Source organism: Oryctolagus cuniculus, chromosome 2 (genome assembly GCF_051225735.1).
Source record: "Oryctolagus cuniculus isolate XC-2025 breed Fujian yellow rabbit chromosome 2, ASM5122573v1, whole genome shotgun sequence".
In the NCBI taxonomy this organism is placed as follows: Eukaryota; Metazoa; Chordata; class Mammalia; order Lagomorpha; family Leporidae; genus Oryctolagus; species Oryctolagus cuniculus.
Window position 1 is genome coordinate 163146400 of NC_142868.1, and position 22756 is coordinate 163169155.

At 40.6% G+C, this 22756-nt stretch overlaps 1 protein-coding gene across 8 annotated transcripts in view; it reads right to left on the reverse strand.

Annotated features, from left to right (window-relative positions):
- CAMKMT (calmodulin-lysine N-methyltransferase) overlaps positions 1-22756 on the reverse strand; it is a 464573-nt gene that overhangs the window by 48965 nt on the left and 392852 nt on the right. For 3 of the 8 annotated variants that reach the window (XR_016229406.1, XM_089326457.1, XM_002709891.6), the window contains exons 4-7: positions 16603-16663; positions 14582-14636; positions 13454-13517; positions 5261-5327 (exon numbers count right to left, since the gene is read on the reverse strand). The exons of 2 other annotated variants lie outside the window; for them this stretch is intronic. Coding sequence is in view for 4 of the 6 variants with exons in the window: in XM_089326457.1 (XP_089182583.1) it covers positions 5261-5327; positions 13454-13517; positions 14582-14636; positions 16603-16663 (247 nt within the window). In the remaining 2 variants the exon portion in view is untranslated. The remainder of the gene's footprint in view (positions 1-5260; positions 5328-13453; positions 13518-14581; positions 14637-16602; positions 16664-22756) is intronic. 3 more of the 8 variants (XM_089326458.1, XM_070069190.2, XR_016229408.1) reach the window with 2 other exon arrangements.

Genomic DNA, 22756 nt, shown 5'->3' on the forward strand with positions numbered 1-22756 from the left:
CAATCCAGCTCTCTGCTGTGGCCCGGGAAGGCAGTGGAGGATGGCCCAAGTACTTGGGCCCCACACCTGCATGGGAGACCAGGAGAAAGCACCTGGCTCCTGGCTTTGGATCGGCGCAGCGCGCTGGCCATGGCAGCCATTTGGGGGGTGAACCAACGGAAGGAAGACCTTTCTCTCTCTCTCTCACTGTCTAACTCTACCTGTCAAAAAAAAAAATTCATATGGAAACATAAGAGATCCCAAATAGCTAAAGCAATCTTATATAACAAAAACAAAGCCATAAGCATCACAATACCAAACTTCAAGGCATACTATAGGGTAGTTAAAACCAAGCAGTCTGGTACTGGCACAAAAATAGACATGTAGATCAATGGAACAGAATATAAACTCTAGAAATCAAACCATACATCTATTACCAACTAATCTTTGACAAGCTGAAATCAATCCCTGGAGAAAGGGCAGCCTCTTCACAGATGGTGCTGGGAAAACTGGATCTCCACATGCAGAAATATGAAACAAGACCCCTACCTTAAAACTTATTCAAAAATCAACTTAAAATGGATCAAAGATCTAAATCTATGACCTGATAGCATCAAATTTCTACAGGAGAACATGAGGGAACTCTGTAAGACATTTGCATAGGCAAAGACTTCTTGGAAAACACCCCAGAAGTACCGACAATCAAAGCCAAAATAGACAAATGGGATTACATCAAGCTGAGAAGCTTCTGCACTGCAAAAGAAACACTCAGCAGATGAAGAGACAATTGACAAAGTGGAAAAAATATTTGCAAACTATGAAACTGATAAAAGATTGATACCCAGAATCTATAACGAGCTCAAACTCAACAACAACAAAACAACAATCCAATTAAGAAATGGGCAAAGGACTTGAACAAGCATTTTTCATAAGAGGAAATTCAAATGGCCAGAATACATATGACAAAATGCTCAGGATCACTAGCCATCAGGAAAATGCAGATCAAAGCCATGAGGTTTCACCTCACCCCCATTAGAGTGGCTCTCATATAGAAATAAACAAACTATAAATGCTGGTGAGGATGTGGGGGAAATAGGTACCCTAATCTACTGTTGGTGGGAATGTAAACTAGTCCAGCCATTATGGAAGACAATATGGAGATACCTCAGAAAGCTGAAAATAGATCTACCATATTACCCAGCAATCACTCTCCTGGGAATTTATCCAAGGGAAATGAAATCAGCATATGCTAAGATATGGAATCAATCCAGATGTCCGTCAGTGATGACTGGATAAAGAATTATGGTATATATATACTATGGAATACTACTCAGCCATAAAAAAGAATGAAATCCTACCTTTTGCAACAAGATGGATGCAACTGGAAACTGTTATACTTAATGAAATAAGCCAGTCCCAAAAAGACAAATACCATATGTTTTCCCTGATCTGTGGTAACTAATGGAGGGCCAAAAATGTAATGTATAGGAGTGAAATTGACATTTTGAGTTTTGATGATTGTTTATAGCCCTGAATGGCATTTTTTTTCTTATTATTATCTGTTGAATGCTTTTCTTAGTATAGGGTTAATCTTCTGAGTATAAAGTAAACTGAAAGTAGATTCATTGTGAAAATTAAAAGAGGGATTAGGAAAGGAAAGAGGATGGATGAGAGGTGTGGGAGCATGGGCAGGAGGGAGGGTAGAGTGGGAAGTATCTCTGTGTTCCTAAATCTGTATATATGAAATATGTGAAATTTGTATACCTTAAATAAAATAAAATTTTAAAAATGTTCCATAGTTTACTAAAATTCATGGTTTACTGAAGAGTAGTAAAAGTTGTCAGCCTGTGGCATAGTGGGTAAAGCCACCACCTGAGCACTGGCATCCCATATGGGTGCCGGTTCCAGTTCCTGCTGCTCTACTTCCAATCCTGCTCTCTGCTGTGGCCTGGGAAAGCAGTGGAAGATGGCCCAAATCCTTGGGCCCCTGCACCCACGTGGGAGACCTGGAAGAAGCTCTTGGCTTCTGGCTTTGGATTTGTGCAGGTCCAGCCGTTGTGGCCATCTGGGGAGTGAACCAGCAGATGGAAGACCTCTTTCTCTGCCTCTGCCTCTTCCTCTCTGTAATTCTGCCTTTCAAATAAACAAATTAAAAAAAAAAAGTCACCAGCCTAAATTCACCAGCAACTATCATAAAAAAATAAACTCTTTTCCTAAGTGAAACTCATTTTTAATATCACAGTAGGGTAAACAATAGATTTTAAAAAAAAATTCTAACTTTTAACTAACTAACATTAACCAGAGAATGATGCTATTCACTAATTCTGGAAGACCTAGAAATATGTAAGACGTCAAAAGCTCCCAGTGGTTCTTTGTTAGACAGTCACAATTCTGAAGACAGCTTCAGATAAACCTAACAATTGAGATGCTGTAAATATCCTTGCTCTTTTATTAATTTCTAGCTATATTTAGTAGCACGGTGTCCTTTGTTCAAGAATGACTTTCAGTAACTCTGTGTTCCAAAAGGCGAGTGTTTTGGACTTGTTCGTTGAATGAATGAATGGCTGCATGGATGGACAAATGACTGGAACCCTCGAATGACTGTCGTAAGATCTAACTATGTGTATGGACCCTAGATCTGGCCAGGGCTAGGGCTTTCAGTCTTTCATGTTTAGCCACAATCAGGCAGGGTTTAAGACGAACCAGAGGGAGCAAGAAAGCGAGTTGCCCTAGGCAAGGGTGGGGTGTTTACGAGAGCAAGGTGGATTTCCTGGCAAGCTGAAGAAGCTTGAGTGTCAGAGCCGATCACTTGCACAGCCCCCTCCCGAAGAACACTGGTTCCTTGTTCACACGGCCGTGTGCTTTCGTAACACTAACCAAAGTAAGGGACAAGAGAACACAGAGGGCCCTCAAAATAAGTTTCAGGCCCACACAAACCAGGTGTGAGAGAGGCCAGGAGCAATGCTAGAGTTACTGAGAACACTGCCTAAGCGGGGGGACTTGGGGTGCCAGTCAAATTTTGGGGCAGCTTCTCATTCCTTTATTTTTTTAAAGAAAAAAACCACATCATTTCTTAAGCTCGCAGTTCTCATATCACGACTTCCCTTTCAGCTTTTACATCTTCACAAATGAAGTCACAGGAGACATTCAGCTGTTAGAAACTGCATGTCAAGCTTTGAAGTGCTTTTTAATAGCAGAAATATTTGGCTCACGTGTGGGCTTTGTAGCTATGGTAAATACCTCTTAGTTATCTGTCGCTACTGTTATTCCACACCTCCAATTTGGAGGAGAAATTCTGCATATGCATTGAGGCACTAAAAAGGAATATTGAACTATATCTTAGCTCTTTTGTGAATGGTTTCCTTTTATTTCTTCTCTCATGGAACTAATACTTTCATCACATTGTACTGACTGTGGGTGGGAAGGCAGTGGATGGAAGGGGAATGCTGATTATGACTTCCCTGGTTGGCAGTTTCTCTTAGTTGCTTGAAGGTTAAGTGGTCAAGTAGCTCCTTAATATAAGATCGAGGAATTTCAAGGACTGACTCATCCACCTGCTTTCTGGCAAGTGCTTTAGCAGACTTTGGGCAGAAAGCCTGCAGTGGTTACAAGAAACTGACCACAATTACTATGAGCTAAGGATGGGAACTTGGAGGATCATGTAGGACTACTGAAGCACAGACAGATGTCCAGGTACAAATTGCAGCAAGATATTTAGAAATGGTATTTTAGAGAAAAGGAAAATAGAAACAAAAGCCATGTGTTCAGTGTTTGGGCTATATCCTGTGTTGAACAATGCCATTTTGCTTCTTGATGCAGCTTAATTATTTTATGAGGAGATGCTAGAAAATACTATTGCACTCCATCAGTTAAACACTTGACATTTTTATTCCTCGAAATGCAACATTTTAGAAGTCTAGATATGTTTATTAATTAGTGATTATTAACACCCAGTAAACAACATTATGTCTTGTAGAAACACAATCTCTCTTCACAGCATGAAGCTGAAATCTATTATTCCCTGATTCCATATGCTGAAATACACTCAAATGGTCACAAATGACCTTAAGCATTAAATAAATGTAAATGAGCACAACATAGCAAATGCGCTCTTGATTGATAACTAAAAGACCAGGCTGAAAATCCTGCCCCCAGATGAGGCCCTCTCCGGAAGGGTGGGGCTGCCCGTGCGGAGGAGCCAAGGCCGCCGTGGGAGCCAAGCGGCCACAGGTGATGGCAGAGGCCTGAGGTTCGCTGGGAGACAGGTTTGCTCGCGTCTACGAGAAACGCAGAGCATCCTGTCCCCGTGCCATCCGCCTGCTCCGGACACACTAATGCAGGATTTACAAACACATACGTGGACACTTTGTCACAGTAACCAAATAACAGAATAGGAAAAAAAAATTACAGCTCCTCCTAATCCCAATATGACAATTATTTTGGTTTTTCAAGCACTGTAGCTGTTTAATCCACATTGTTTCCCCCAAACTGAGCAGTTGGGGTGGACGTCCAGGGTGAAACGCGTAAGGGAGGAATGCACAGATACAGATATTTCGTGTGAAAATTACAAAAAACCACTTATTCCTCTAGATTCATTACCAGCAAGAACCAAAACAAGCTGCAGCAGCACAGAACCCACCGTTGTTTTGGTTGAGGGCAAGCATTTCTCCTAGTGTGGGTGACAGGGAACGGGATCTAAGAGGGAATGGATACCTGGCCATTTTGCCCTCATGGCATGCAGCACCATGACGTTTGGGGCCAGATGCTTCTTTGTTATAGGGTGTGTAGTGGCATCCCTGGCCTGTACCCATCAGATGCCAGAAGCAGCACTCCTCCCTTCCCGCAAGTCACAACAATAAAAAAAAATGTCCACAGGGAATGACAAAAGCTCGCCACCCCCCAGTGGTGGGTGAGGCAGAAGCGGCCCCAGTTTGAGAACCACTGGAGCCACTTATGATGGTGCCAGGCTGAGCTGCTCCCACCCCCACATTGTACAATCTCAACTCGTAAATCATCGCCAACTCGGAATTTAATATGCTTACCTCCAGGTTTTTCACCTGTTAATTGGAGATCTGGAGAGTGTCTGCCTACCTCACAGGCATTAAATGAGATAAGCATTGAATGAAATAATCTTGTGAGGTGCTTACAACAGTGCCTGACACATAGTAAACACTCAATAAACGTTAGCTGTTACGACTTCTAATAACCAACCAGAGTATCAGAGAAATCATTACAAAAAAGTAAAGTATCTTACAAAAAAAAAAAATGAAAAGTATCTTACCAGCTTGATATTTTCTGCGTTTTAAACACACCAGCCTTCTGGTTTCTCGTGATGATGTCTCTCACGTCTGGAGGACACAGTTAAGAAAGCTTCTGCTGTGATGGCCAACGGACTTGAAGGAAAAAAGGAGCAAAGGCCCCCACACACTGATCTTCTTATTGTACATGCAGTGGTTGTGGTGAGGAGCTGAGCTGCAGGGTGTGAGGCAGGAGATGGGGAGGGGGGGCTGGCTCTACCACCAAATGCTGACTCACCCCAAGCACAAGCTCTTTGAATTTCCTGGGCCTTCCCCTGTGAAATGGACATTCCAGTAGCATCCAGGCCAGGTCCCGACTTAGGGGTGCTGGTAGGAGGACAGGCTGCTCCACAAACGCCATGCCACACTTGCTTAAGACAGCTAGGAGTCCAAAGATGGGCATCCTTCTGCTGGTGGGGAGGGCAAGGCCCATGTTCTGAGACTTCCCAGGTGGAAGAGTTCCGGTCTCCTGCATGCTAGTGGGCAGGGAGGGGAGGAGCAGCAGGGAGAGACTTGGGAGGACATGAAAAGGCAGAGATGGAGAAAAGCATGGAAAAGATGGGAAAGACGAAGAAAGTGAATCCACTGTTAAGCACCTTAGATAAACAGTCTTTTCAGACTTAGGCTGTGGCCTTAGGCTAACTGCTGGACTTGTTCTAAGGAGCCATGTTTGCTGAAGTGATGTTTTGAGTAGTGAGTTCATTATATCGCACTGCAACATCTCCACTAGGGCCGCGGGATGAACTACATCAGGTTTCAACACCAGGAAGGATGGACTTCAGAGCGGCTGGTTTTGCCTCAACTTCTGACACTATGTATCATATAATTGTTCTTTCTCTCTTTGCTCTGGCCCCTGTGCAACTCAGAGCCAAACATACGACCTCACGCTAACAACCATACCCAGCATCCTACGGCATACATTTCCTGAACTTGCTGCATCATATTTTCCTGGCTTCCTAATTTCCAATTGCCCTCCCTCACCTTTCATTTATTTTATGTGGCATACTCTCTGTGTCACTGTAAGAAGCCTCCAAACCCCTCTTTTGCAAGAAGGCAGGTTTAAATAAACAAGAAATGAAATAATTCCCGAGAAAGCTGCAAGCTGAACTAAATTGGGCCCATGGGGAGGACACCAAGCAGACAAGCGATGTTCCCCTATTGCTTGGAAAAACAGATTTTCTGAACACTCAAAGCAAGCATTGGCCACGGTCTCCCTGCAAGAGCAGAGCCACAGGACTTTTTAACCCAAATCTCTGCTTGAATCACCAGGCACACCCATTTCTTCTCAGAGTGAATAAGCAGGTACTGTGATAGCTTTCTTCCCCCGGGAGTGGGTAGGAAAAATCAATTAGGTCCCCTAATGAAGGGCTTTGTGAAGGTTTACAAAAGTGCTATAATGCAGACTTTTTTTTTTCTTTCCTGGGTGAACTTTCCTGTATGCAAATTAAATACCGTTAAATTACATTCATTAAAAAAATAAAAGAGACTAATTTGCCTACTTGTTTTGATTAACTAAAATGACACATCGGCCTACAGTTCTGTCTATTTCAGGAAGAAAGTATTTCAGGAAAGTCTTCTAAATGAGATGTCTTGCAGAAAAGGACAGCTGACATCTTTATTCGGAGAAGAACAAAATTAGTAAAGAGTCAACTGACAACTGTTTTTGGTGAAGTTCCCCCACACTCTGGACACACCCTACTCAGTGTTGCCATGGCATCCAACCACACTCCGTAATGCGCCTGGTACACCTGTAGCGTCGTATGAGTACATGACTAATCTATCAAGCAAAACATATTATTTTGTTGGTAGAGGTAATACTTTTTATAAAATAGTCACAGGGAAGTTAAATTATATAACTCAGAAGGCCTATTAATAATTTTTAGTAAACATCTTAACACTATATACTTTTATACAATTTATAAACCTGTGACTCCAGGTGGTCAGGTTGAAGCATGCACATGTATTTATATTCTAGAAGCAATTTTTTAAATGAAAAAAAATCTACCCATAGTATTTAGGCTGCTTTATTTTGAAAACTGGGCAGGAAATATATTTGTGGTTTAGCAGGATTTTTTTTAAATATTAAAACAAGTACAAAGAGAAAAAAAATGACAATAGCATTTAAAAATATTACTGTAAGAGATACATTCTGATACTCTGTTCCCCACCCTTTTACATAAGGTCAGATTTTGATGGCTCTTCTGGATGGCACTGTGTCCAATAACAGATTTTATCATTCTTCTGTGTCACCTCAGGGTAATAAAGGAAATCCAATCAAATCGAGTCAATATGTCCAGGATAGTGTTCAACACAACGAGCCAAATTGTGTCCTCTGAACTGCACCCACCTTCTGGGAGGCTTCAGTGGGAGGGGCTGGGTGCAAAGAAAGCCTTACTGGGACTTCTGATTAAATGGATACAGGACAATTACCTCCAATCCCCTTGTTTGGAAACTAGACATCCAGAGCTACAGGATACATGCTTGTGGCTAAAAGGCAATCAGAATTCTATCAGATTTCCTCCTCAAGTAAAGCATGATTCAGGAGTGGAGCTCCATTTTTGTTTCCACTGATTTTTATTCTTAAAAATATGTTTTTATTTCAGAGCAATAACAGTCTTTCATCATACATATTATATATATGTATATGAGGCATCAAACATTCATGGAAAATGTCCATTATCTTTTCATTTCATTTTCCATGAGCTTTTTGAAGCCCCATATATATGAATGTAAGATATTATTTCAAATATTAGCCTTCTTTTTTAATTAGAGAACATCATGTTTACAAATAATTGCCTACACATTTTGAGTGGTGGCATTGTTCTTTAAATAAGAAAATATTTAAAAAAAATAACACCCTTGAATCATAAGGCATTACTTTTCTTGGTTTATTTTCTCTTTACTTTCATTCAGGTGAGGATAGAGAACTATGAGGTTATAATATAAATCCTATTCATTTTCTCTCTAGAGCCTTTTAAAAAATGCTTGATATGGAAATATTTGCTAAATTAAGGCTACGAAACATTATTTTTTAAAGAGTTGTTTATTTTGAAAATCACAGTTACAGAGAGAGAGAGAGGAATAGATAGCTAGAGAAATCCTCCATCTGCTAGTTTACTCCCCAGATGGCTTCAACAAGCCAGGAGCCAGGAGCTTCCTCTGGGTCTCTCACATGGGTGCAGGGACCCAAACACTTGGACCATCATCCTTTGCTTTTCCAGGCACATTAGCAGGGAGCTGGATTAGAAGTGGAGCAGCCGGGACTCAAACCGACACCCATATGGGATGTCGGTGCTACAGACGGTGTCTTAATCTTCTACGCCACAGTGCCAGCCCCTACAAAACATTCTCTCCCTGAGCCCCGTCTCTGTCTCTCTCCCTCTCTATGTAACTCTTTCAAATAAATAAAATAAAATCTTTAAAAAGGGGTGTGAGGAAGTGCTGTTTTGATGCAGCGGGTTAAGCACCAGCAACTCATACTGGCACCTGTTTGAGTCCTGGTTGCTCTACTTCCAATGCAGCTCCTTGCTATTCCTCCTTGGAAGGCAATAGGAGATGGTCCATGTGCTTGGGCCCCAGCACCCATGTTGGAGACCCAGAAGAAGCTCCTGGCTTCAGCCTGGCCCATTCCCAGTCATTGCAGCCATTTGGGGAGTAAACCAGCAGATGGAAGATCCCACTCTCTCTATGTCTTTGCCTTTCAAATACATAAAATAAAATCTTAAAAAAAAAATCTCACTCTTAAAGGTATGTGTTCATTACTCCAGTTCGACCTCCAGGGTGACCTCGAGGTTCTGGGAGCTCTTTGTTAATGATGCTAGTGGTTGCCTTCATGCACTAAAGGCCTTTTCTTCCAAAGGGTGTTGAGGAGATCCAAGAGGACACTCCCCAAATCATTCTAGTGTTTGATGAAACAGAATAGTTTAATGGGAAAAAGGCATAAGCACCAAGGTCAAATGAACCTGGGTTCCAGTGCTAATTCAGATCCTTAGCAGCCCTGTGACCTTGAGGCCACTTGCCTAGTAGAGGGCAAAATAATGGTGCCTGTTTTACAGGCTTAAGGGAGACCACCATTATGGGCCCCACACAGAGTGGGCGCCTAACTCATGGGAACTCATCATCTTTTGGGATAATCCTGGCAAAAGCTTTGGTAGGATGGTGAGACTTGTGATGGTAACTAAAACTAGTTTTCTTTCCTAGCTATGTGGGACTGATTACATGAACAGCTATACTGTGGAACTGAAATAACTAGAAGGAATCACAGATTTTCTCCTGAGTGATTTTTCAGCATCTTTCACATGTATATTCCTTTGTGCTATGGCCCAAGCATAATCTGTGTCTCAAAAGGACAGGAGCTAGATCTGCCTGGGCCACTGCTGTATCTTTGTCACCTGAAATGCCATGCAATAAGTAATTTAATTCAAAAAGTTATTTGTGGAGGCCTAACCCAATGAGGTACACATAATTAACTTACGACTTGTCCAATAGAGTCCAGGCTGGCCTGGCTATGGAGAAAGTGCCCTGCGACTCCCAACCTCTCCACAGCACAGGCTGAACAGGCCATGGGTAGGTTCATTTCTCAGTTACTCAAGTCAGGAATTCTGTTAAATGAAGTAATATAGAACTAGGGGTATCTCCTTTAAAAAGCACAAGGAGATATATCAATTTTTGGAGAACCCCAGGCTCAAGGTCATGACCAGATTACATATATACCATGGGGTAAGATCTTATAAGAGCAGAAGTACAGAGAAATAGGTGACCATGCACTGGAATATTCTACAGCTAACACACTAGCTGTTTACTAAGAATGGATCAAGGCAGAGTGCCTTGTCCTGCATTTATCCATTGTGATGTGCAAGAAATTTAGCACCACCAACAACTCAGTGTGCCATGTCTCTTGCCCCTTCTTATGTCACTGTCATCTCTAGTTATGCACATTATTGAGTGTTTATGGTATATGGGGCATTCAGAGGTTTCATCCATTACTACACTAAAAGGGCAATGCCAGGAAAAAAAAAAAGAGAATGTATTTCACACTATTTTAGACTAAATTTGAGAAGTGGATGAACCAAATGGAAACATTCTCACTTCATCCCTTGTTCTCAGTGTACAGAGAGAATGACATCTGTCAGGAGGGAATGCTCTCAGGGCGGTGGGTTCTGGGTCAGACTCGCCCCAGCGGTCCAGTTCAAGCACCAAGGAAGACCTCAGGGAAACCTGCCCAGGAGTCTGAGAAAACACCCGGGACTTGCACAACTCATTTTTGCCTTGAGTCTTAATCTCTTTTCAGATATCTCTGTTTAATAAATCTCAGGTCAACATCTAGCTTTTCAGGGTCAAGGCAGAGGGCTCCAGAAGACAGAGCCAATCATTTGCTACATTTTAGAGAAATAATAAATAACCTCTCAACTGGTGGACATACTTCTGTGCCATAAAGATTCAGCACAAATCCGTTCATTGCCTCACATTTTTTTTTTAAAAAAATAGAAAATAACAGATTAAAAGGAAATTCAGATAATGCTTTAGAAAAAAAGAAGTAAAAATCAAAATCTTAGAAGCTTGAGACTAGGAAGCAAGATTTAGCTGGATTCATGAAATTTAGAAGCCAAGGACAACAAAATTATTTTTTAGATGATGAGAATAATCTACAGACCAATACTCAGATGGGATGTGCGATTGCCAGGTCGATTTTCAATTACATTTCACTGATGTATTCATTTGTTTCTTAATGTGCTCATCTTGCCCATTAAGAATAATTAGCAGCTTTGCTTAGAGATTTTCTGGCTTCTGGCAATGTTCCCCCCCCCCCATTTTTTTGGTTGACATCCACTTTTACTTTCTAGAAAGTAATTTTTGGATCATATCTTACAACTGCTGTATAATTTAGGCTTCCTAAAATTTTAAGGGAAAGATGTAAATAGTCATTTTTAAATAAGTTTGTTTGATCTATATGCATCAATAGTATGTGAGTCAGCGAATTATTATTCTTACAGAAAGTGGGCACGCAAATGGTAAAAAAATTCATTCATATTAAGCTCACTCAGTACAACAAATTACAATGGATGCCCATTGTAAGCTCTGTTAGCAAATCAAGAACAACATTAGTATTAAAAGCAGGAAAAACACATTGCCAATTTTAAGGCTTTATGCATGCTTCTCCCTCTTAATTAAAAAAAAATTAGATCTAGTTACAACAGAAAAAGGCACACAAACATAGAACAACTGCATGATAAAAACTGAGCTCTGTCAGTGAAGTCCTAAGAGATGAAATAAAACACACGGCCAGTTTGGACCTGCATCCTTTGAAAGGGCCTACTTTATCTACATTGTAAACTTCTTCCCCTCCATTGGCCCCCCGCTATATTAAACCCATTGTAAAACCCGGCACAATAAAGCACTCTCAGGGCTGAGCTTCTGAGGACCAAATGTTAAAAATCCATTTTCTTGGGAGGGGGCTTGTACCAATCATTTCTGTGAAAGGCCGGCAGAGTGAATACAGCATCGGAGATTTCCTCTCGGATTTCAAGAGCTGGCCTGGCATCTTCGCTGTTTGAAGCAAAGGTGCGTTAATTAGCGACATTAGCAAGGCATCTCCTCTCCGGGAGCCCTGTAGTTTAGCTCAGTAATAATTCTGGTGCAATGAAATTTACATACTGGCCACAGATGCTTCCTAGAGTTCTCGAAAAGTTCTGTTGGGTTTCCAATGCTGTTAACTAATACCTGCTGACTTACGAGCAACCTTGGGTTACTGGGCCTGTGTCTAAAATCACCTTCTCTGGTTCAACAGTCCTGCTTTCTTGCCCCCATCCACTGAGATGGGCTGAGCCTGCGTACCTGGGCTTCCTCCTCCTCTCTGTTCCCTGACACCAGGAGGAGGGGCGCAGTGACATGATACCTGCACAGAATTCACTCTGAATAAAGCACAGTGAGTGGAATAACATCCGCTCATCTTCAGGCATATTTTGAAAAACTTGCGACAGTCTCAAGATCATGATTAAAATCCTGCATTTTTAAAAAAGGAAGCACCTTTTGTGATCTCTTTCCCTTGTGTGAAAGGCCAAGATTGTGATTGGCTGTTTTTCCTTACTGATTTTTTTTTTTTTTTTTTGAGTCTGTCAGGCAATTAGCTGGGTGGGGCTCTGCGGAGCACAGGAGTGCTGCTGGCAGTATCAGAGGCTGTGCTTCTTGTACCTCCTGTCTCCTGTTCTAGCAGCCTGAGGGAGCTGCTGCAAATCTTAGCTTAAAAAAATTCCCATGCAGAGGCAGAAAAAGAAAATCGGAAACAGGTTTTATGTAAGAGGCCACAAAAAGCAAAGCTGCTTTGGCATTCGAGGGTCTAAAATTCAGATAAGGAGACTATCTCCCTCATAAAGTAAATGTAAGGCACATAAAAAAAACCCAGAGCAAACATATCTTCCACCTTTCCTCTCAATTTCTAACGGCTGTTAACTGCACCTGAACAAATCAACTCGACTGCTAAAGTAGCCACAAATTATGCTTGCTTTCTTAGTTAAAGTACAGTTCAATTTTCATGAACTCTGTGTACATATTAGTAAAGCATAATCTAATATAATGGGGTTTGAACTGTGATAGCATAGCAGGAAAGAGAGAAAGTGAGAGAGAAAGAGAAAGAGAGAGAGAGACAGCTTTTGTAATCCTAAATAAGAGGAAATAATGAAAAATGGAGAGCTGTTTCCAGTGGGGGTACAGGTGACTCCTGGGCAGTTACAGTCGGTGCAGCATTAACATGGCATGGCCCCACATCAAATGCAAGAAGGGAAATAATGGACACGAACAGGGACACTGGATATTTGCAAGCAACATCCAATATAATAAATATGAAACAATTTATACTGGCAAATTTTCAAGGAAAGAAAAGAACAAGACGGCCCCAAAAGGATTAGGAAACAAATTTCCTCATTGCCTTGAGAGGATTCCCCAAATACAGGCTCCCTTTAATGAGAAGTGTTTATAAAAATCCATCAAAAAGGGAAAAAAGACCATGTAGCCATACGCCGTGAATTCATATATTTCTACTTTTCCTTAATTACTTATCATCTGTGTGTGGGGGAAACTCTTTTTTAATACCCCATGCTGTCTTTCTTTCTATCAATTGTTACTCAGCCGGGAAAAAGGAATGAGCACAACAAACCCGTTTTCTATCTGAATAAGGATACTTCTGATGGCCTTTTCATTCCCATCAGTTAACAGAACTTCTTTGACATCTGCAGAAATAGCAACCTGAAAAAAAAAAAAAAAAGGGAGCACAGCAAACAATGAGCAAATATGCTTGTCTGTGTGGAAGTGAAGACAGGAGTGACAAGCCTTCAGTATCATGCTTCCTCACCTATTTCTCTGTAACAATCTTCAATCTTTTTTCATTTTATGTCTGCATTATTTTAATCATTCAATCAAATCAGTCAATACTTTTATCATTCCATTTGCGGGAGCCTCTATCTTGCTATCATTCTGTTCGGTAATTGCATTGTGACAGCGGATGATGGTATTCTGAGAGCCTTTCATTTGCGGGCTTCTGTTTATCTAGTAGAGCCATCATACAAGGCTGTCACTCTGCCTTTCAGCTTGCTTCTGTCTGACTGCCTGATGCCCTTCATATAACTTTGCATTGCAGGCAGATGGCTTTGTGAGGGTAATTTTTTTGTGAGCTTTGACATGCTCGCACATTGGGCTGTAACCTCGACACATTGTATAAGAGCGACAGGTTTGTCAAATGCCAATCAGTGTAACAATATGCTTTTATTTGTAGAGACATAAAAACTTGTCTAATGCACTGTGCTGCTACATAATATCTCCTGAATACATGACTCAGAACCCAGAGAATGGGAAAGACGTTCCTGAATGGCCAATCTAATTCAAAAGAATCTAATTACTGAGCGCTCTGGATCATGTTTGTTGGTGTAATAATGCAGGCAAAACATTAGCAGCTATATCATGGTGCTCCAACTGTGATTTGCCAGGCTATTCCTGTATCTTAGCAAATGGGACTAGAATCGGAAAAAAAAAGAAAAAAATTGCTTTCGCGATGGCGAAGACAGACCGGGCGAGGCCTGGAATGTCACAACAAGCGATCCTGCCGACACGGAGGTAAAATGCTTCTGCTCATCGAGGCAACCATAAAATCAATATGATCCGAAAGCAAGTCAATCTAGAAGGTCTCTCAAGACCCGGCAGCTTGACCGCAGCTGATGCTGCTGGCGGTTCTCTGACCCAGCAGTTGGAGGCCCTGGAACATTTTTCCTTTTGTTCCTCCCTCTGAATGGGATTGGAATTGAGAAAAGACCTACCATGAGCCCAGCCAAGCATGTCATGCCACCCCCTAGCTCACACACAGCAAGGTCCCTGAAAGAGAGAAAAGAAACGGTAGAACCCATACAAATGAGATGAAAATGCTCCGAGAGAGATATATGTTACAAGAACAAATTGCCATCTGCGGGGAGAACGGCGCTACCAGGAAGTTGTGGAGACGGGACGAGGCTACCGCATGTCGTTTTGCGTTTTAAAAATAATTATGAAATAGAAAAGTCACAAAGCAGGCAAATCAGTGGGGGTTCCCTCATTAGTGTTCACTGCGACACCACCACCGCTGAGCTGAAAAACCTGAGAAGGTTCCCTTTTTTCCCCTTGTCAATGGTGCTGTCTTTTAGAACTAAACTAGCTAGAGTAGCGAAAGATAATTGTTAGGAAAGGATAACACTGTTAATCCACATTCATGCCTTCAAAAACAGTTAGCCAAGTAAGTGAAGAATATATATTAGTGCGGATATACCTATTTTAAAGTCACCGCCACAGAGCACACACACAAATAAATGCAAGCCTGAATTTTGCCTTAAAAAAGAAAAATCTGAAACAGACGGAAACATTTGGGGAAGCTGAACCACCTCCATAAAGGACAATGACACAAAGAGCATTTAGCAATTAACACTTAAACCACAATTGACCCCAGCACAACACAGTGAACAAACAATGCAGGGCCATGGTGTGGCTGAGCCAGCAAACCCGGGCCACACTAATGACTGGGCTCCGGCTTCTCCTGCTCCAAAGTAAAGCAGCTCAGAGTTGAAGCTGACAGTCTGGGGTGGCATTCTGCACTTACCCTCCCCTTTGTGCCTAAATATCAGCCCTCAACGTGTGACATGCTGCCCGCTGATTGGAGCGCCAGTCAAGCTTACGTGAGATGAGCAAGTGCCAGACTTGCAGCCCAAATTCAGAATTGCCCTGGGCTTGCTTTATGTGCTTGGTCCCTTCAGACTGCTGCTGCTTCCCACTTCGGCAAGTTTACTACCTCAAGAGGAGGAAAAAGAAAAAAAAAAAAAACAAACAAAAAAAACCAAACCAGCAGCAAAATGAAAAGGGAAGGAGGACTGGGGAGGGGGAGAAGCCTAGCCAAGGACGTTCATATTTTGAAATTCACTCAATGAGTATTTAGTTGTTCAAAGCAATTATAGACTGGTTGGTAAATATGAGTCCACAGAGCTTCAAAAAAAAAAAAAACCCACATATTATTGACCCAATCCTGTAAGTACATATTGTTAAAACACACATCATGATCACTAATGGATTGTCTGGGTTCATAATGGGCTATTCAGGAAGTATATATTGGATGACTTTTGTAAAATGAGAAATAAAATGAAAAACCTATATTTTCTGGGACTACCAAACCTCTTTAGAATTTCTAAATAAAAGGAATATTTTTTTTTCCTCTCCTCTTTCCTAAATCTCATCCATGGATTTGATCTATAATGCACACTGACAAGTTGAAGACATTTGGGTAGCATGAATCTGCAACAGTAATTTATATTTCACAAATACGTATTGTTGGTGTATAAAAATAGCTCTAAAATCAGGGCTGGGATGGCACCTTTAAATAATAGCTGGAAGGTATTATCAAATATTCTGCAGTGACTTCTCTGGCAGAAGTTTAAAGAATGTCTATTGTTTTGTGGGGCTTCTTTCTTTTTTTTGACCTTCACAATCAGTAGGAATTGATTGGAAGCTTCACTTTGTTTCCCCCAAATCAAAGTGAAATAAAATGCCCTGAGTGGAAATCAAAAGCCTTTGACATACAGCAAACAGCTTGCTGTGCAGTATTAGTACCCAAAGGCAAGTCAGGCCTCTGCTCGGAGCAACATGTGCTCGCCGTCAAGTTCTTCTAGCCTTCTTTTCTTTCTTCCCTCCTTCCTTCTTTTCTTCCTTCCTTTCTTCCACAAATTTTAATTTGAAGAATGTACTCTTGGCTACTTTTAATATGCAGATTCAATATCTGGTATTGGCTAAAAAAAAAAAATCTGTTTAGTGCAGTCTGTACCTGAATGTGTGACTGTGCTTGAGGCAGTAGTATGCCAAAACCTCTTCAGATGGCCAAATGCCTAGAAAACACAGGAAGAGAGACATTTCAACCTTAGACGTCATTATCCTAAGAAACGGCTTTTTAAAGCAGTGTTCAGCACAAGCTAGTTCCATTTGAACCAAGCATAACAGTTATTATTACTTACATCATACCACATGAGTTTTGTTGTTGTGGTGGTTATTTTACAATAGTGAAATTTATAACCTTTTTTTTACAGGATAATAGTCGAATATTCTATATACACTTTATTAAACTTCAGTCACAACAAAATGCCAAAAAAAATAACCAACTAAAATCACAAATATCAAAAGTTAAAATTTGATGGTGTTTCAGGTAGATCTTAATCTTGGTCACATAAATTTAATAAGCATCAGTTGAAGGTCTACTTATATGCAACCCCTGGTAGAGAAAATAAAAATAATAAAAATAAATAAGGGAGGGTAGAGGAAAAATCACTTGCAGGAACAACAACAACAATACCAAAACCACTGAGGTCACTGTACCTAATGTTTTTAAATATGCACAATTATTTCTTTTCTTCAGTAAAAAATCATCAAACTAATGTACAAAATTTAAAAATATTTATTTTACCAACTTTGGAACATCTTTACATTTACCTATAAATCCTAACCACTAAATGGCATGAATGGGCATTTTCTAAAATTATCATCCATAAATCATTTCTTTAGAAGAATTAGTCTTCATGAATAGATATGATTTGCTTAAAAAGACAAACACGCTTGAAAATTATAATTTTTGGTGGTTATCACAGGATGGTGGGATTATAAGTGCTTTTAGGTAATTTTTGGTATACTTTTTTGTATTTTATGAAAATTTTATAATGTGTATCTACTACTCTTGGAATAAATTACAGCCTTAGACAAATCATGTTTTGCCCTTTAAATGATCCTACTCAAAAACCAGGCAGGGTTCCCATCTCTGTGTGAGGCTTGAGGAAGGGCAGCCAAGGCTCTTCGTCAGACTCTGAGTGCTCTGCTGATGGATCTGGATCAAAATGGAAACACCTTAAAGAAGCTTCATTTCCCTCCCAGATCAGTCTCCAACTCTGAGGAGTAAGAAATCCACACATCTCAGAGAAAAAGAGGTCAAAGAGATGGCAAGTAAAATCCCAGGAGAGTCAGTGGTAAGTAGATGAACAGCTAGCAGGTGACTCCAGCGACCCCTTGCTTCAGGGAAAGCTCAGTCAGGTGAACTCACTCCCTCAGCTTCTCTGACATTTCTGGAAGAAGTGACAGCTTAGGTGAGAAACAAGGAAAACCAGTAAGAAGTGTTTGCAATCCGATTTAGGATAAAAGTCAGAGAGGCAGTGGAGCGCAGCCATTAAGACCACAGGTGCTCTGGGAGCAAACCTGCTGGGTTCCAGTCCCAGCTCTGCCATTCCCTGGCTGAGTGACCCTGGCTAGGTTATTTCACCTCTCTGTGCCTTGTAGTCCTCATCTGTAAAATCTTATAACTGCAGTGCCAGCCTCACAAGATGGTTGAGAGGATTAAATGGCTAAAATACAAGCAATGTATTGAGAACAGTTCCCCAGTCCACAGTAAACTCAAAGACAGAAAGCTGTGGTTGTTAAGAGTTATTCTGCCTCAAAGGAGGATAGGGGAGTGGAAGAAAGAATATCTGAACTCAGAACAATGATCCCAGTCACCAGAACATGTGGAGAACCGTTTGACCTGCTCCTACTCCTGGGCTTTGGCAAGATATCCAAGTCCTAAAAACACCTGGCATACCTCCATGTAAAAGAGCTCCATAAAGACTCAAGCACATAATAGAACTCTCCAAAGGAAGAGACTAAGACAGTGTTTCACACCAAGTGGATATAATCTATATAAGAATGGATTTCTTTATGCCTTTAGTAGGTGGTTTTGAAGTTTAAAAAAATAATGATAGGGGAAGGAACTAAAATTTAAGCCTTGATTAAGTATAAAAATGTGACTTTTAAAATGAATATTCTTTTGAAATAGTTTTATAATTTTTCTTAAAAAATTATAGAGGCTGATTTTTAACTAAATTATATAAAAAAATTACAAAGAACAACGTGAAAAAATCACCTAAAATTCTGCCATTAGGATATAATCACTGTTAACATTTTGGACATTATTCCAAAAAAATCTTCCTAGGCTTAAAAATATTTTTCACAAATGAGATCTTCTCATGCATTCAAAAACCTGACTTGGCTCCCTCAATACATGGTAGATAGCTTCCCAAGACAATACAGGTCTGCTCTGCATGCAGGCATCATTATCTGTACTGATGGCCTACATCTTCTAGGTGTGCAAAATTTCACATAACCACGTTCCATCTGATAGACAGTTAAGTGAGTTTCAAAGTTTTTTCAATTGAAATTTTATAAACAGTACTATAATAAAGACGTATCTTTTCCTAGCATATCATTTTTCCTTAAGTCAAATATCTAGAAATGAGGAAGCTGGTCACAGGTTAAGTATATTTCCTACTTTGATATACCAAATTGTCTTTTAGAAACTTTATACCAAGCTAGACCCCTAGTAAGAGTGGGTTTTTTCTTTTTATTTGAAAGGCAGAGAAAAAGAGGTCAAAGAAATGGTAGGATAGAGAAGGGGAGAGAAAGAGAGGTCTTCCATCTGCTGGTTCCCTCCCCAAATGGCCACAACTGCTCCAGGCTGAAGCCAGGATCCAGGAGCTTCTTTTGGGTCTCCCAAGTGGGTGCAGGGGAGTAGAAGATGCACTTGGGCCATCTTCTACTGCTTTTCCAGGTGCATTAGCAGGGAGCTGGATTGGAAGTGGAGCACCCAGGACTTAAATCGGCACCCATATGGGATGACAAAACTGCAGGTAGAGGCTTAACCTTCTATGCCACAGCACCTGTTTTCTCAAAGTCTTGCCAAGATAGGGTTTCGACAACCTATTTTGTTTTTTGCTGATGTTAGGTTTTAAAAAGTTATCTCAGGCATGTTTCTAACTCTACCATTTGGGGCAAGTCCGATTGAGCATGTCCCAAATGGTACATCTCCTCTCTCTCTTATTCCCACTCTTATATTTAACAGGGATCACTTTTCAGTTAAGTTTAAACACCTAAGAATAATTGTGTGTTAATTAAAGAGTTCAACCAATAGTATTAAGTAGAACAAAAAAATACTAAAAGGGATAAAGTATTAAGTTGTTCACCAACAGTCAGGACAAGGGCTGATCAAGCCACTGTTTCTCATAGTATACATTTCACTTCAACAGGTTTCCTTTTTGGTGCTCAGTTGTCACCGATCAGGGAGAATACATGATATTTGTCCCTTTGTGACTGGCTTATTTCACTCAGCATGATGTTTTCCAGATTCCTCCATTTTGTTGCAAATGACCGGATTTCATTTTTTTTTTTTACTGCTGTATAGTATTCTATAGAATACATGTCCCATAATTTCTTTATCCAGTCTACTGTTGATGGGCATTTAGGTTGATTCCAGGTCTTAGCTATCTGGGAGAGTTAGAAACATGCCAGGGGATTCTAATACAATCCCATCAAGGTGGCATGTACCAATGCCATCTCGCTAGTCAAAGTGATCAGTTTCAGTACACAATTGATTGTAATGATAGGATTAAGAGTCAAAGGGATCACATAAACAAGACTAGTGTCTGCTAATACTAACTGATAGAATTAAAAAGGAGAGAACGAGCCAACATGGGAAGCAGGATACACAGCAGACTCATAGAATGGCAGATGTCCTAAATAGCACTCTGGCCTCAGAATCAGCCCTTAAGGCATTCAGATCTGGCTGAAGAGCCCATGAGAGTATTTTAGGCATGGAAAGCCAAGACACTCTGGCAAAAAAAAAAAAAAAAAAAAAAAAAAAAAAAAAAAAAAAAAAATCCTAAATTAAGGATCTCTGTGAGTGAGATCCCAGTGGAAAGAATGGGCCATCAAAGAAGGAGGTACCTTTCTCTGAAAGGAGGAGAGAACTTCCACTTTGACTATGACCTTGTCTAAATAAGATCAGAGTTGGCAAACTCAAAAGGCTTCCATAGCCTTGGCAACTCATGACAAGAGCCTAGGGTGATTACTGATGCCATAAACAAGAGTGTCAATTTGTTAAGTCCACAACAGGAGTCACTGTGCACTTAGTCCCCATGTAGGATCTCTGTCCTTAATGTGTTGTACAATGTGAATTAATGCTATAACTAGTACTCAAATAGTACTTTACACTTTGTGTCTCTGTGTGGGTGCAAACTATTGAAATCTTTACTTAATAATATATTAAAATTGATCTTCTGTATATAAAGATAATTGAAAATGAATCTTGATGTGAATGGAATGGGAGAGGCAGTGGGAGATGGGAGGGTTGTGGGTGGGAGGGAAGTTGTGGGGGGGAAGCCACTGTAATCCAAAAGTTGTACTTGGAAATTTACATTTATTAAATAAAAGTTAAAAAATTAAAAAAAAAAGTTATCTCAGGGCAAACCAAAACTGAAAGGAGTTACTACTTCACATCTACTAGGTTGTCTATACTTAAAAAGTCAGACAATAATAAACATTGACGAGGATAGGTAGGCATTGGAACTTTTCATGCACTGCTGGTGGGACTGTAAATTGATTCTGCCACTTAGAAAAATTGTCTGTAGCTCCTAGAAAAGCTAAACATAGATTACCAAGTGACCCAGAAATTCCACTCCCAAGAGAAATCAACACAAAATCTTGTTTACAGATGTTCATAGTGGCATTATTCATAATAGCCAAAAAGAAGAAACAACCCAAATGTCCATCAACTCATAAATGGATAAATCAAATGTGGTACATCCATATAATGGACTAGTACTTGATAATAAAAAGAAATAAAGTACTGAGACAGGCTACACCATGGATCGAACGTTATACTAAGTAAAAGACACAAGTTACAAAGGAGCACACATTGTACGTTTCCATTTATGTCAAGTGTCCAGAATAGGCATACCCACAACCACAGAGGGTGGTGTGGTGGTTGCCGAGGGCTGGGATGGTGCCGCGTGAACGGGACATGCCTGCCACAGGCTGTGAGGCTTCTTCTCGAGGTGAGCAGAGTTCTGGATTTGATGGTGCTGATGTTTGCACCACGCTGGCCCTCCTAAAACCCCTGGGTTCACAAGCTGGAGAGCATGTGAATCCTATCTCGACAAAGCTGACGGTTTTAAAACTTTCCTCATTCTTATTTTCTGGAATTATAATGGTATTTTAAAGTGATTTTATTTTCAAAGAAGTTGCACAGACACATGGCATAAAGAGCCCCTGAGTTCTACTAGCATGGTCCAGACAAATATCATAGTGGTACCCAACCCCTCTCCTATCTTGTCCCACTTCCGAAACTACTCCTTTCGACTCTTTTAGTTGATTCTTCTGGTAGTTTCTTCCATATTTCTACATAATATGTTCCTATTGCTCTTTCTTGGCTTTTTAGTATTAGGTAAAAATCTATTGACTATCACTATGGAAGGTAAATATTTTAAACTTTTATCTCTACTTCTCACATACCATGTTCCTTATCTGCCTTCCACCATCTGCTTAATATATATTTTAATTTCACAATAATATTTGTAATATGCATAAGGGTGTTTCAGAAAGTTCACGGAGGGGGCCAGTGCTGTGGCGTAGCAAGTAAAACTGTCACCTGCAAGGCCTGCATCCCATATGGGCGCCAGTTTGAGTCCTGGCTGCTCCACTTCCAGTCCAGCCCCTTGATAGTGCTTTGGGAAAAACAGCAAGAGATGGCCCAAGTGCTTGGGTCCCTACACCCATGTGAGAGACCCAGATGAAGCTCCTGACTTCAGCATGGCATGGCCATCGTGGCCATTTGGAAAGTGAACCAACAAATAGAAGATCTCTCTCTCTCTGTCTTTCAAATAAATAAAATAATTTTTTTTTTAAAAAGTTTATGGAGAAGTGGGCATGTAGCCTAGTGGTTAAGGTGCTTACACTGCACATTAGAGTGCCCAGGTTTGAGTCCTGGCTTCAATTCCTGACTGCAGGAATTAGCTTTCTGCTAATGAAGACCCTGGGAGGCAGAGGTGATGGCTCAAGTAATTGAGTTCCTGCTAAACATGTGGGATAACTGGATTGTGTTCCGAGTTCCCAGCTTAAGCCCTGGCCATTGT